Below are 16,167 nucleotides of genomic sequence, written 5' to 3'. Positions count from 1 at the left end.
ATGAGACAAATTTTGTCACGTACTTCGGAAACGAGCATTGCACTTTCTAGATTGGCTCGAAAACAGACCAAAATTTCAGCTTAACGGCTTGCCTAAGGAATGCTGCAAAGCTCTCAATGTTACGATTTTTTCACCTTAAAAATCACCCAAGTGGGAACTGGGCAACGAATTTGATGCCAAACAACTGCGAAAAATGCAAAAAAATATAGAGATCTGGGGTTATTTCGATTTTTTTTTTTTTTTTTTGATCAAACCAAATTATTATAACTTTCTGCGACTTTGGCATATTTTTTTTTCGAAAAACCGGCGATTTTATATGGAACTTTCCAGAATTACCTTATAAGATAAATCTCGTAGTTTTAAATAATTTGGCAACAAAAATAAAAATTAAACTTAGAATGCTTTGAGGCACGCCTAAATGAAGTCCGACTAAGCTGAAATTTTCAAGTCAGTTTGTGCGCCATTAAAAAATGTGCATACATATGGACAATTTATTTCAATAAACAAAACCAGGGTTGCTAGCGAATTTTCGTTTTGAAATTCAAGTTTTTCCCGGTTATATATGAGAATTTCCCATTTAATAGACTCATTTTTTAGTATAAAATCATGGTGAATAAAAAAATGAATTTAAAGGAACTTCTAAAAATTGTACCCCAAAACTTGTTAACCAGTTAGAAATCATGACAAATATTTCGGCGTCTTTTAACACGTAGTCGTCCCATACCAATGTGATAGATTTTCATGGGTTTTTTTTTAACGAATCTAACGAAATTGCCATCTATTCGTTGTTTTGTTCCAACAAGTCCGGTTAAATGGATCTTTATACAATAATGTAGTGCTTTTCAGTCACTGCTAAATTTTCAAGTATTTTTATAAAGTTCTAGAAAAAAATGAATAGAAACATGTAAAAAAATACATCGAAACTAATATCAAATCGCTTGTCAACTTGAATGGGTATTTGTCTTACAGTACATAACTTAAAATTATCAGATTGCAGGAAAAAGTTACTTTCTGAATGCAGTTATATTTTTTTGAACAAATCAAAATAGATGTTTTAGAAAAAAAACGTTTTTTTAAAATACTAAACAATGAATAACTTAAGTAGTGCCCTAGTCATTTGAACTAAAGATTCCTGAAAATATAGAAAACGTTTATAAGACAGGGTTGAACTTTAATCGTTTGAATGTAAGATATTAGTTTGTATCAAGGTAAAGATCTTAGATTTTTACAGGAGCTTGTTTTCGATACAACTTTTACATATAATATTTATTCCAGCGAAGGAAACTTTAAGCAAAAGTTAAACGTAGGAAGAATCAAAAACTTAACACTTGCGATATAATGCTTCGTTCTGTAGGACAATTCAAACGAAATAAACAACAACAACATTGAAAAACCAAAATCGTTTTCTAGCAAAAAACAGGTGGAACTCTGCTTAAAAACGTCATACGCTGCCAAATTATTTACTGTTCGCATAAATTAATTTTATGAAATAAACGAAAATTAAAACACGTACAGTCGAATTTGGATAAGCGGGAAACCTCAATATTCAAATGAAAGAAAACACCAAGTCCCAAGCTTTTAAAAGCAAAAAACCTCTTTAAGTGAGAGTTTAAAACCATTTTAAGTTTTCCCTGACAAGACAAGACAAGACTGACATTTGTAATGTGGTTGACCCTCTATAAAAGACAACCTGTTAGAAACCTGTTTAAGCGAGAAAGTAGAAAGTTTTGTGTTTAGTTTTGTCGCTAATTGTTTCATTATTACATTTACAACATTTGAGTTATTATCCCATATTGCTCCGAAATTAGTTAAAAAGGCGATTAAAACTTCGTTTGTTTCCAAATAAATAAACGAAAATAGGCGTTTATGAGATAAATCTATATCGTCACTACTCTTAAATTTAGAGATAATTTCAAAAATATTTTTGAAATTCTGTGAAAACATTCCAAACACGACCATTTTCCCAGTGAGAAGCCAAAATTCCCGGTTTTTTTCCTGGTTTCCCGGTGACGCGATGAAAATCCAAAGTTTTTCCCGATATTCCTGGTTTTCCCGGTTCGCTAGCAACCCTGCAAAACGAAAATCTAAATAAAAAGAACCCCTCTAAAAAGAAAATAACAAAACAACAACAAAAAACACACAAACATAAAACAATGTGTTTTAAAAGATTACTATGTAAAAAGTCCCCAAAAATAGGGACCACCCTATTTGAAACTGTTTGCAAAAAAAAAAATTACTGGCGATCCGATACCTCGGTATATGATGATAGCCGACTTTTCGCCAAAATATCAATTTTTATCAAAATCTAAACGGATGTTGTACAGTGAGCGAAATAATAATAGCACCACTATGTAATTTGCTTGTTAAAATATCAATGCTTGAAAAATACGAAAATTTTCTTTCACAGTTTGTTCTGAATTGCTTAACGGATAAATCAAGCATAAGTTTACTTTTTTTGGACGTAGCAATTGGCGTTGAGGACCAAAAATGTGAAAAAAGGGTGCGAAATAAGAATAGCACCACTTGAGGTTTTTCAACAAATAACAAGATTATTTTTCAAAATTTACTGTGTAAAAGTGAATAATAATGCTTCTACGAATTATTTGAATAGATAACTGCATTTTAAGGAGTTTTCCGGAATTCCAAAGGTTTTTAAAGGTTTTAAAAGGGGGTTTTAAGAGATGCTCCTCTAGCGTTAAGGAATTTGATATTTGAGCTGTAATTCTTTATCCAACTACATACTTTCTTCATAAAAATGGCGTGAAATGATGAAACAAACATTCGGTATTAATTTTGAATCAGAAAAAATAGGTTGGAAATCAAAAACTTTGATTTTGTTCAGTAAACCTAACTTTTTCCAGTTTCAAGTCGTAGATGGCAGCACTATCTTGCAGTTAAAACAAATTTTAGTCTCGATATTGATTTTCCAGGTTTATTTAGGCCCATATTCATCATTTTGAGGTACTTTTCCTTCACAGTTTTGTGGAAGTTCACGCTGCAGAAAGCTTTTCCGGATTTGCAAAAGAATCATCAGCGCAAAAATGTACAACCGAAAAAAATCCTGCTCATCTCAACTCCCGATTCAATTGCAAATCATACCAATAATACTGCTAGCCGTCTGGTCCATCAAGCTCCATCGCAAAGTATAACTTTATTCTGATAATCGGTCCAAAAAATTAACTTTTAGTGACCTTGATGCAATTCTAATTTTTTTTGGATTTAGTTATCTTAGAATTTCCAAAGCGTTCACACGGTACATGTATTTATTTCTTGACCAAAATAATCCAGCACTCTCTAATTAATCCCGGATATTCGAAAATGGGCATGCATTTGGTTAAATGGCAAGATAGTGCTGCCATCTATGACTTAAAACTAGAGAAATAGTGTTTGATTATTACAAAATATTAGTATTTTTGAATTCCAACCTGCTTTTTGAATTCAAACTCAGCCCTAAATCTATGTTTCGTCATTTTGCATCATACTTATGAATGTTAATGAAGGAATCAAGCAGTTTGATAAAGTTTTAAGGCTCATATATCAAATTCCTTAACGCTAGACGAGCATCTCCTAAAACCCCCTTTTAAAACCTTCAAAAACCTTTGGAATTCTGGAAAACTCCTGAAAATGCAGTAATCTATTCAAACAATGCGTTGAAGCATTATTATTCACTTTTACACAGTAAATTTTGAAAAATAATGTTGTTTTTGTTGAAAAACTCAAGTGGTGCTATTCTTATTTCGCACCCTTTTTTCGCATTTTTGGCCCTCAACGCCAATTGCTACGTCCAAAGAAAGTAAACTTATGCTTGATTTATCCGTTAAGCAATTCAGAACAAACTGTGGAAGAAAATTTTCGTATTTTTCAAGTATTCATATTTTAACAAGCAAAACACATAGTGGTGCTATTCTTATTTCGCTCACTGTATTTGCCTGATCTAACTGGCATTTCCACGAAAATTTTAGCAAATATAAGCTAAAAAAGCCTACATTCCGGCCTATTGTAAAATTGTCAAAAGTTCGAATTAAGCGTCTGCTATAACAGAAATCTGAATCTGAATTCTAAATTCAAGAATATAAGTTTCGAATCCAAACGAATAAGTTCTGAATTCCGATTTTGAATTTGGAATCTGCAATCTAAATTCCGAATACGTATTTGAAAGCAGCATTTTGAAAACTAAAACTGAATTTCGAATCTAAATTTTAATTTTTTGTTTTTGAATTGAAATTTTGAAATTGAATTCTGAATCTGAACTCTTAATCTGTGTTCTGAATTCCTAATCTGGATCTGAATTACCATCATTCCAATTGCTGAAGAACTTAGATTTTTCAGGGACCAAGCGTGTTTTGAGAAAATGATTATCAAGTTTATTAGAAGAAACTAAAATTTGGTTTTAGAAAATCGTTCTATTGAAAAATGAGATACATCGAAGCGAAGCCAAAATTATATGTCTTGACACTAAGATTTTCGTTCGATTGACAGTAAAAAATATTGCAGGAAATCAACTAACATGATTTATTTAGCTGACTTTTCCAGCGCTTGTTCTGTTTTGCTGAAAATTTTCCAGCAATTGATCATTATTGCTAAAAAATCAGCAATCAAGCAAGGTGTCAGATTTCGAACTTCGTTATTTTCGAAAGTAAACTTTAGGTATTGAAAAAAAAAAGTGATTTTTTCTTTCGTTTCGATCGTGATCGTTTTGCTATAAACTTAACAAAAAAAAATGAAAAATATTTTCTTGTTTTTCAGACTTTATAAATATTTTATCTCGAACGGACAAGCCGCTCGAAAATGGAGGAAGAACTTTCGTTTTGTTTTTGTAGATTAAATTGTATTTTATATTGTTGAATAAAATTAATTGTTTTATAGAAAAGCTGGCAGGCATTGCTGATTTTTCCAGCAATTCATTTTGCTGATCAATCAATACTGCTAAAAAGCCAGCAGGACAAAAACCAGCATAAAATTGCTGTGTTGTATGTTTTTTTTTTAGTAAGATTCTATTTTCTACAGGAAGATCCGGGATAACTGCCAAAACATTCATTGGACCCCATACATTTAAACATCGTCGGACAGATATACTCTTGCCAATTCCAAATACCTATCAATAAAGCAAATGAACAGGGCAAAGCTTCAGAAATTATAAACTTTTTAAACATAAAATGGTTTTTTTTTTAACTTTTTTCATACAAAACCTTTTTCTGATAACCTGGTAGAAAAAATTAGGTAAAATTAATTTTGAAATATTGAGAAACTAGAACAAATTACCTACGTAATGAATTTGATACCATAAACAACAGGTACAGGTCATATTTCCTCGTAACGGATATTTTGCGAACAGCTTTGGAAGGTTATTCTGAATGTTGAATCTGAATTCAGGAATAGAAAACTGAAAAATATTTGGTATGTGATGATAATACTTCTTTATAGAATTTCTACTCGCTCACTTTCATTATTTTACATTTCTACTAACTTACTATTCGTCTATAAAATTTCATAATCTTGAAATGTTCTTACTAAAAAGAACATCAATTTTCATCGATAAGGCCGATAAATTAGCTGACAAACATAACTAACGGTTAGTGATTTCTTCATGAGTCTATTTTCTGAATCTGAGTTCGGAATTTGAATTCCTATTGAAAATGATTCCATCAGGAAAGGTTACATTGTAGAAAAAGTTTAAGAAAACAGAAAAAAAACTGTTTTATTTGGAAAATGTAAAAAAATTACTGACTGTAATTAAAGTCGTAAAAAAGAGAAGATCTGAGTTCTGATCTGGAACTCAGCATATGAATGCTGAATCTAAACTTTGAATCAAAATTTCCTTTAAACCTGATTCTTGAATCTGAATTCTGAAAGATTCTTAGTCTCAATTTTAAATTTGTATTCTTTATCTTGATTCTGAATTTTAAATTTTTAATCTGAATTCTGAACATGAAATTTTATACTAAATTTGATACCACGAATTTCCAATATGGTTATACTTTGGATTCTTAATCCCAATCCGAAATTTGAATTCCGAAGTCCAATTTAAATTTTATTGTTTCAAAGTTTAACGATATTTTTTACAATTTATAATTTTCGAATCTTTAATTTTTATTCTTCCAGAAACATAAAACTACTCAAAGCTGTTAGTGGTACACAAACAACAAGACTTAAATTTGCCGAATTAATTTGAGCCTAAATAATGAAGAGTCTGTTATTATAAAAAAAAAGCAAGCTGCTATCAACTTAAAAAATGTTCCGAAAAAAACATTTTTCAGTCACTTTCTCACCAGAACACATAGGAACAAGCACTTCACCATTAGTTGGCTTAATTTTTTTAAGCAAACAAAACACACAAAACTAGCACTACAAGCATTAGTCACAGTTAAATAAGAAAGAAAAATACTTCCCTTCGACTAGTGTTAAACCCTTTCATACTTAAATTACTCAACTCAACTCAATTCAATGAACAAGGGTTTAGTAGTAAAGAATATTGCTTTATTGTGGTAACGTTATGTTTTTCGTTTGTTTTATGTTTTTTTCTAAGGAGACACCATTTGCAGCTAATGTTATCGATTGATAGTTGGTTCCCGTTTCAATTTGCTACTACGATCTTCCCGGTTTGGTAACGGAAAACTGCGTTCTGGTCTTATGGACTACAATTGGTGGATTAGTTTGTTTTGGTTCTTGAATGCTTTCACCAATGAGCAGTAAACGGTTAAAGTTGAACCTCTATCCTCGAAAGGGAGGTCCATTTAATACTTTTTTTTCTTCATTTTATGCTCATTTAATTTTTTTTTTCTGGTGGTACTTTTTAGTTTAAACCCTTTCTTCCGGCTATGGGAGAAAAAAAAACATTAAAAAACAAAAAATTTATGAGTATGAAAACTGATTCGAGATTCAAAAGGAGTGAGTTTGATAGATGAAGTCGAAAAAAATGATAGCAGTGACAGGTGAGCGATCTTCAAGTGTCGGTCTCGAGTGGCTTGTGACTTCGTAAGGATGAATACGAAAGTTTCTAAAGTATGTGGATAATAAAAAAAGGTTTGGTACATTCCTGGGCCAAACTTTCTTCCCAGGCTCTGAGCCAGCATCAACAATATCATTTTTTTTTTTGTAAAAGTTTTTTAATCTTTATGAAATAACTCTAACGCTGTTTCTTACGGTTTCAATATTTTATCTGATCGTTTTTTGTCGTCTGGAAAGAACACTGGCAAGAATTTTTGAAGCATGTTGTTCGACGCTGAATACTTCTTCGGTTGACCAAAAGTTGGTGTTATTCCGTATAAACCGTCCAATGCACTTTCCAATTCCACTTCGGCCTAAAAAACACAAAGCCGCCGGTTAGAGTGTCTGGAATAGAATTTATCACACGTGAAGTTTTCTCAGAATCTCAAATCCACCTCTCAATTTACCCGAAGCCATTTGAGTGGAGTGTTATTTAACCTAATTTGCCCAGTGTTGAGCCTTTTTCTTTATATGTTCTACCCACATAAAATTTTATGTCTTTAAAATCCCATAGAATGAACTGAAAGGAATTTAATGCTCAATTTTAAAGTGGTCTTTAAACTGGTGAAAAGATTAGAGAACGTGATCTGTTTGCCCCCTTTTACCCCTATGAAGAAGATGCGATTTTATAAAACAAATGTTTTAGGATTTACTTGGAAGTCGATCGATTTTTACATAATGAATCTCAATTTAAAACTTGAAAATGGACACCACCACGCCCAAAATTTCAGATCGTTTGACAAATTTATGCTCATGATATACAATTTTGTATAAAATTTTTTTTTTCGAAAAGTTAATTGATTAAAATATCTTTTTCATATAAGTGGGTTTATTTGTAATTAATGTAACCTCTACAGCATTTCATCAATCTTCAGGAAACAATCACATCACATAGAAATGCTTCCCAAGTTTTTTCCGGCTGAAAAACCGTTTTGGATCAAAGTTTTCCTCCTGTACAATATTCTGACAATATTACTAACAATATCAAGGGGATCGCTGTTGACATGGAATAAATTCTTTTAGATTTGTCGTCACGAAATTAAAGAAACAGATTTTTTCAGAACAGCTTTTAGACTCTTTACATAAAATGTTGAGTAAATGGTCGGGATAAAGGATTTCAAAATAAATCTGATGAAAAAGTAGTCTCTCAAAGCCAATGCAGTTGAGTTGACTTTGACACTTTTCAGACAATGCAAATTTCCCGACTTTCATACATACATAAGTTTTTTTCAACGAGTTTAATAATTTCAAAAATTTAATTTTAAGATTTGATGGTAGTAAAAAATAAACTTATGGATATATAAATTGTTGAATTATTGAAATGTTGAATTATTTGAATTATTGAATTATTTATTAAAAATCAGATTGAGTGCAAAAAATGTCATATCAATAGACAATTCGAGTTGTTTTAGTTGCATGTAGTCAATGAACGTCTTCAATTTTGTATGACAATTTGTATGCAAGAAGAACTTTTCGCATATACAGTAAATTCAAATAAGTTTGAAAAGAACGTCTTCAATTTTGTATGACAATTTGTATGCAAGAAGAACTTTTCGCATATACAGTAAATTCAAATAAGTTTGAAATGAATTTTGATTTAAATTATTGATTTTGCCCATTCTTAAGAATAATTGTTTGCCAGCATGAGAAGAAGCAAAGTATTTCATGAACAAAGTTATAACCATTTCGAAATAAAAAATCGCAATCCATTGAAAAGTATTGTAAAATTGCAGGATTTGCTTTCTGAAGCTTTCAATAATTTCATGACATGTTTTCGCGAAAGTTTTGAATCATCACACTTATTGGCTATGCAAAGCAGTATAATGTGATTCTTATTTTCATCCGGTTAACCAACTTTCAAATAAGCTGTCATAACACTAAAATTAAAAAAATATTAACCTATTTTGAATTTTTTGTATGACAACCAATATCATTTCTGGGGTACAAGTTAGGTTTAGTTTTTGTTCACATGCAATGTATTGCAAGAAACAAGAACTATTTTAAAAATACAAAATTATGTTTTTTTTTTGTACATCTCTGATGGTTTTTGAATGAAAATTTGGATTTTTCCGTACAAGCCTCCTTACTTATTCAAAACACGTTGTTATAAATCAGGACTTAATCAATCGCTTCCAAAATTTTTATTGCTATTTTTAGCTGTAAAAACAACCAAACAAAGTTATTGGAGGTATACGAGTTTATAAATTTGAAATTTCTAAACAAATTTTGCAGCGGAATTTTGTACAACAATGGGGCAGGAGGAGATTGAGCGGACCAATTGTTGCACGATCCAACATATTTTCTGGTTAAGTATGGATCATAAATTTTTTTCGAAATCATGGTGTTAAAATTGTCCAACAAACGTTCCGTATAGAAAACTGATACGAAAAATGTTTATTTCTGACGTAAAACCTTATTTGCCGTAGAAGGAATGTTAAGGTTTTTGTTAACAATTGGCACAAAAACCGCGCGAAAAAAACCAGAAAAAATAAAACTGTCGTAAGATACACACTTAGCAGCAGAAAATATCACAAAAGCCTCATTTCATCAAAAACATTCCGAACTACATGATTCAGTATTATTTTTGAGGAAAAGTCGAAAAACAGCTGAAATATTGACAATTTAAGTCATGCTGTGCAACAATGGGTTAGGGGACAACGATTGGCAAATCACCCTAATACCTTTTTTACCTAATAGGATACGAGGGTACGGACTTCGACAAAGTTGTTCAGCGGAAAATTTCCTTCAAAGAATTTGAAACTTGGCACAAAAACCATTAGCAGGCTCGGTTTCATAAGAGAAACAAAATCGATGGTGATTTTCCGAACAAAATATTTAATTTTCCCATACAAACCTAAAAGTTCAAATTTACTAATGTAAACGTTACTTAAAAATTCTGCAAAAATTCATGGATGAGTTTTGAATCAAAACGAACATTTTGACCCTAGGGTTTGAGATATTCAAAAATGACTCCAAATCGATTCAGTCTTGTATGCTATACTATGGATTCAATATATTGCTTTGAAAAGAAAGTTGGCAGAAACATCTACGGGTAAGGGTAGACCAAAAAGAGATAGGTAAATTTCTTTCAGAAAAGCAGAGAAACCATCTAAACAGTCGAGCTAATTATCAAATTTTTAGACATGTTAACATGCTATACTTCATTGAATCGCAGCATTTAGTGAAGTTATTAAGTTATGATTTTGAATAATTCAAGGGCTCTGATTTCAAATATGCATTTATTTTGTTTCTATCAGCTCTTGTTTTCGAGATAACTTTTGAAAATAGGTAAATATTAATTAAATGAATTTTACACTTTTTGGCGAGACTGTGGAATATCACAAATATTTATAAAATAAAGGTTCAAACTCAATAATCAACTTCCTTGAAAACCACGAGTGATTTTGAATACTAAAAAAAATATTTAAGTTTTTTAGATGATTTTTCCCAAATCCGCAAAAAAACGGGAATTTCGGCGAGATTTTTACGAAACTTCAAACAAAATAGAATTTTTAATATTTTTAAAACCATAAGTCAAATCGTATCGCAGTCTAAATAAGGTAAAATCTACAACATCGAATACTCCGAAACTTTCACGAATGATGTCCGAAAAAGTTGAAATCATATCTTTTCAAATTTCTTAAAATTGTCGTATTTTACAGATACAGATTACAGATACAACTCTGTAACAAGAACATCTAAGCAAGTTCTGTTTTCTAGATTCCATGAAGGATGATAAATCGATTAAAACAAGCGTTTAGTTTTCTTGTTTGTTTATTAGTTTATCAGTTGTTCAAGAACGATTTTATCCAAAACCGACCAATTCTAAAATTTCCACCTGCATTGAAATGATAAACAAATTCTGACTCAAAACATTTCAATATTGATTTGGACAGTTAGATCCAAAGATGAAGTTTCGGATAAACGTTTTCTGGGATGGAATATGTTTTTTTTTGTTTCGATTATAGTCGTTTTACCATCTTTATGGCATTCACGACTTTATCAACGGTGCAGTTGGCGGATCGTTATTGAAAAACTTATCCGGTACAACTGTGTTCGATGTTTGCTCTTGGGCTCGAACTCGCGGACATCGGCTCAGGAGACAACAGACTTGCCAACTGAGCTATATCACAAGCCCGATGGAATATGTTGAAGTTTTTAAAAGGGTTGGGATGATACTGAAATGGAAATCTTGTTGAAATGCAACTGTTGAGCAAGGTATGTGGTTCACAAATTTACTAAAAACGAGAAAACAAAGTCAGCATTTTTAGCGAATTTTTGTTTTGAAATTCTTTAGTTTTCCCGGGTTTCTCGGTAAAAAAAAATTATAATTTTTTATGTCAAAAAAAAGTTTAAAAATACTTAGTTCGGTCAATAAGCTCTCAAAACGTGATTTCATACCAAAGTATTTGATATTACAATGATAATCTATATTTTAAGTTTAGGGACCTTAAATTAATGAAATTTCTTAATTTACTCTCTAGTAGCTTGGTAAATTTGAGAAATGTCTTTACTTACCCTCTAGAAATTTGGTAAATTCAAAACATTTTCTATTTTACTCGAACTTTTGGAAAGGAAATATCAAACAATGAATTATTTAGATATTTCTCGATTCTTTTTTAATTAAACATCAATATGATCAACCTGTTCCAATGTTAAATACTCTTTCCTGTTTTTTTTTTTAAATTATTTTCCAAACTTCCTTACAATATTTGAAATTTTAAGATTCCTGGAAAACTTAATAGTTGGTATTTAGTAAAAATTATTTAAAACAAAAATTCATGCTAACTCTGTGCGTTTTCGACATAACTTCAAAATTCAGCAGAGAGAGAATTTGACTTAAAATTAATTTGGTGCGAATTTGATAAGAACATTATTTCAATTTCGTTTTTGATAGTAGTGTTCATTTAAACATTGAAGACAAATTTTCATCTTGAGATGATTCCATGCCGAGTTTTAATCGAATCAATTTGTTCATACATCTGCTAAACAACACATTAGGAAAAGAACCCAATGCTAACGTAACGGGAGAAATATTTTAATTATTTTTATGAGGATTCTACATTCGAGAAATAGTTCCTCGATGTTCTGGTGCTCGTTTTATAGCCTCGAGTAACAACATTTTTTATCTTGCTATACAAAAATATCAAAGCTTGAAAAGTATTTTTAAACTGTGACCCAGAAATTAGTCTTGGCTCAAACATTCTGTCAGCGAAACTTTTGTAGTGAAAAACGTTGGAATTTTGGACCTGTGTAAGTTGAAATTTCAGGGAAAGGATTAGATGAAAATTTATGTTTGAAAAACATGCAAAAAAATTTCGCCTTGTCTCCCGAAAGGACTTGAATCCACATCTTGCGCCTCTCCGGAACCTCTGTATTAACATTCTACTACAGGAGACTACCTGGCGTATGAAAGTTAAACTAATTGAATGTCGAACTCCATCGGAATGAAGGGAATTGTTCTCCCATCCCAAGGAAAAATTTTAGCTATATTATGGTCAACAAAAATTCGTTTGGACTATATCTTCATAAAAAGCTGAAGTGCATTCTATACATCAACAGAACTATAATAAAGCTAAAATCTGGCCAAATATCCTAGAAACGTCATCATGACACATTTTTTAATCTTCGATAAAATCATTATTCTTTGAAATTTTGGTTATCAAAGCTTTTATTTTCAAATACTTGACATTATGAATCAACAGGGCGTCATTTTGCATCCTTCGATTTTGCAACCAACATGGCGTTAGTCAATTCAATTACTTATAGCTTTATTACGGTCAGATAAATGGCTTATAAGTTTTTAACGATTTTATGCGACCCATACAAAAAGCTAAAATTTGACGTTTTTCTCGCAAGCCAACCAATTACACGCTTAGGATGAGTTCCTCATTTCTGAATTGTTAATGATTAGTACAGTAAATGAGGACAGACTTTTTAAATGAAATAAATAAGGATTGGTTGTGAATGTCCAGTAGAATGTTACCATGAGTTGAAGTTGTATTTCCATATTGAAATCTAACATGGCGCCTTCTGCTTGCTTTAAAATGTTGTAAATGACAAAAAATCGCATGAAACCCCCACAAAACGAGTATTGGGTAAAGGGCTAAACTAGAGAAAGTCCAGTTTTTTCTTTCCGACGTCATCTAATGCCCATATCGTAAGCATTTTATGCGATTTAGAATCATTTACAGTATTTTAAAGTTGAGTGGTAGCTGCCATCTTCGAATTCAAGATGGCGACGGACAACGAAACTCGACTTCTACTTGTTTAGTCCTCCTGAGCTCTTCCACTCAATGCTCAGATATTCATACCACTTCCAGTTTTTTTTTGTTTCGATTATAGTCGTTTTACCATCTTTGTGGCATTCGCAACTTTATCAACGTTGCAGTTGGCGGACAGTTATTGAAAAATTTATCCGGTACAACTGTGTTCGATGTTTACTCTTGGGCTCGAACTCACGGGCATCGGTTCAGGAAGCAACTGACTTGCTAACTGAGCTAAATATATCACAAGCTTTTTCAAAGATTAATAAAGGTATAAATTTTTTATTTTAGCTCAAAACCAACACACATAACACATCGAAAATGTAAAAAAAATGGGAATTCCAATTCAAATATGTGCAATCTAACCTTAGCGTGTCCTGTTTTGACATCTTGATCGAGAACTGTCACTTACTTTTATGGCGGTTTGATAATCAACCACTGAGTGCTGTTATAAAACATGTAAAAGAAAGCTTGAAGCAAACTTCTAAGTTTGTGTTTCATTGTAGTTCTAACAGAGCATTCATAACTTTAGTATATTTAGTGTTTCCTTATTAGCGTTACCAAAACTATCTGAAAACAAATGGTTGAAATAAGAATAAGCATTTTTCATGACTATAATAACCGTCATAAAACGAGCTGCACAAAATGATGCCATAATAAAACCATAATAAAACTCCCTAATGCTAGTTGGCGTAATCTGTGTTATTTATGTAGGATGTGATCACCACCATTTTCGTTGTTCATTTCTATTATCATCATTTCATTTTACGGTAGTATAATCGAAACAAAAAAAAAAAAAATTACGGTAGTAGACTCTTATTTGGACATTTGTAGCACAGCAGACAAGGCGAATTTTTTTCGCATGTTTTTCAACATCAATTTTCATCTAGTATATTCTCTGAAATTTCAACTTACACAGCTCAGTTGGATTCATTTCTTCATTTTTAAAAGTATTTCTCAACTATCAAAACTAAATGAGAAAATATCAGAAATGTTGACGTAGAACCTGATGTAATTGGCCATCACAAATTTGTTTTACTACGAACGTGAAAAAAAAGAAAATCTTCCATTTTACTCAAAAACCATGTTCAAAACCTTTGAAAAAAGGGTAATTTTGATTTTGATCAACCGTTTAAGACTCAATACATTTTTAGAGGTGAGCTTAAATCAATAAAACACGTGTTAAACCTTAATCGGTTCGTTTCTGCGAGTCACGTGATTTGACACGAAAAATTTCACCCCTAATTCTCAACTCCTGAAAGCGTTCCAAACAAGAAATATCAGCTCGGAGATGAGCTTGGATTGGAACGTGAAACACATTCAAACTCACGTTTCTTGACTGAAATTTGAATTTTAAATTGTTTAAAAAATTTGATACGTAACGTGACTTCAAGAAACGGGGCCATTAAAATACGATCTAAGAAAAAAACTTTCGGTGGAAATTTGTAGACATTCAAAGCCAATTCAATAAGGGGTCATCTAGTACAAAAAATTTTGTAATTGTTTCGTTGATTGTTAGTATATTTTTTGACTGATACTTGATAAATAAAAAGTAAAATTAAAATTACTATATAACACCAATATGTGAAATAATTTGAAAAAAGTCATTCTTTCACAACTTTTTTAATAATTTAGAAATCACTCGAGTATTTGAAAAAATATCTCTCATGTTCAGAGTTCGGTTGTATGGTTTCAATTTTATAGAGCCTCCCCGTTTGTTTTTACTCGGTTTATATAACTCTTTTAATAGTTATTTGTGGTATAAAATGGAATCAATAGTATAACCCTAACAAAAATGATGTATGAATATATTAAACATTATCTGTAATGGATGAATGTGCGGCGTGCATGGATTAGTAGGGAATCTACTGTGTTCTCTATTCTACAGGAAATGATGATGTAATCCATCGATGAAAGTAAGAAAAAAGGTAAATTAACACCAAGTTTGAGAAAATTAACTAAAAGTTTACTGTTAAATTAAATGAAAAATAACTAAGGATGTCGATAAATGTAATGGATGCAATAATACGATGGATGAAAAAACGGAAATCATAACAATAATGTACAAAAGGAGAAACATAAAAACCAATACATACTTTTCGCGTGGGCTGTTCGGTTACTACTGCTCCTTCACCTGCGTTGTGGCTACTACTGGCACCGGCGGCGTCCCTCTGCAGGACGGAAGGGCATACAGTATTTTTTGTTTGTTTGTCGTGAGAGTTTCGTATTTCCGGCATGTTAGACATGCATGTATTTTTGCGCCCCCAAAAGAAGATTTATATGTGAAAGAAAGAAATGCAGAAAAAAAAATCGAGTGATAGAAAACAACAAACGACAAATAAAATGAGCGGACGGACGACGACGGGTGCCGGCGACGACGACGACGAGGACGCAAATTTTTTGTAGACACAATGTGGAGGCGGATAATTAGTAATGTGGTTACTACTATGCGTTTTTTTCTTCCTATGAAAACGGTGCTAAATGATGTGCGTGTAGGGTTTTTGGATGAAGATAGATGAAAGGATCAGTGAATGACGTTAGCTTTGGGTTGTGACGCGGAACAAATCCAAAATACAACAGGGTGAATAAAAATTTAAAAAAAAATTGCGCGTGCATTTATACGGAAATTTTGATCAAAAGAATTTTGAATACTGGTTACAGGTAGGAGACAAAAATTGACGAGATGAGTAATGTACACCTATTCTAACGCGGTATTAGTATGATTTGATGCATTTAAAAGAAGAATTAAATAAGAATTCTTGTTCTGAATGCTTGTTGAACCCGTTCAAGTTTTTAAGGAAAGTAGGTAACTAAACTCCTTATACGTATTTTTTTTTTCATAGAGTATTTTTAAATTATTTAGTTTATTTCAAACTTATACCGCAAAAGAATGACGCCGAATTACTGATATAAT

General features: G+C 31.6%; 1 protein-coding gene across 7 annotated transcripts in view; it reads right to left on the bottom strand.

Annotated features, from left to right (window-relative positions):
- The window catches only part of LOC129757882 (dnaJ homolog subfamily C member 5 homolog), a 32,983-nt gene that overhangs the window by 3,113 nt on the left and 13,703 nt on the right, over positions 1-16,167 (bottom strand). For 6 of the 7 annotated variants that reach the window (XR_008739837.1, XR_008739841.1, XR_008739840.1 and 3 more), the window contains exon 5: positions 15,350-15,424. The exons of the other annotated variant lie outside the window; for it this stretch is intronic. Coding sequence is in view for 1 of the 6 variants with exons in the window: in XM_055755257.1 (XP_055611232.1) it covers positions 15,350-15,424 (75 nt within the window). In the remaining 5 variants the exon portion in view is untranslated. The remainder of the gene's footprint in view (positions 1-15,349; positions 15,425-16,167) is intronic. 7 annotated transcript variants of the gene reach the window in all.

This window comes from Uranotaenia lowii, chromosome 3, assembly GCF_029784155.1.
Source record: "Uranotaenia lowii strain MFRU-FL chromosome 3, ASM2978415v1, whole genome shotgun sequence".
Lineage (NCBI taxonomy): Eukaryota > Metazoa > Arthropoda > Insecta > Diptera > Culicidae > Uranotaenia > Uranotaenia lowii.
Note: the sequence above shows the minus strand (reverse complement) of the source record. Positions and strands in the feature narration are given on the sequence as shown.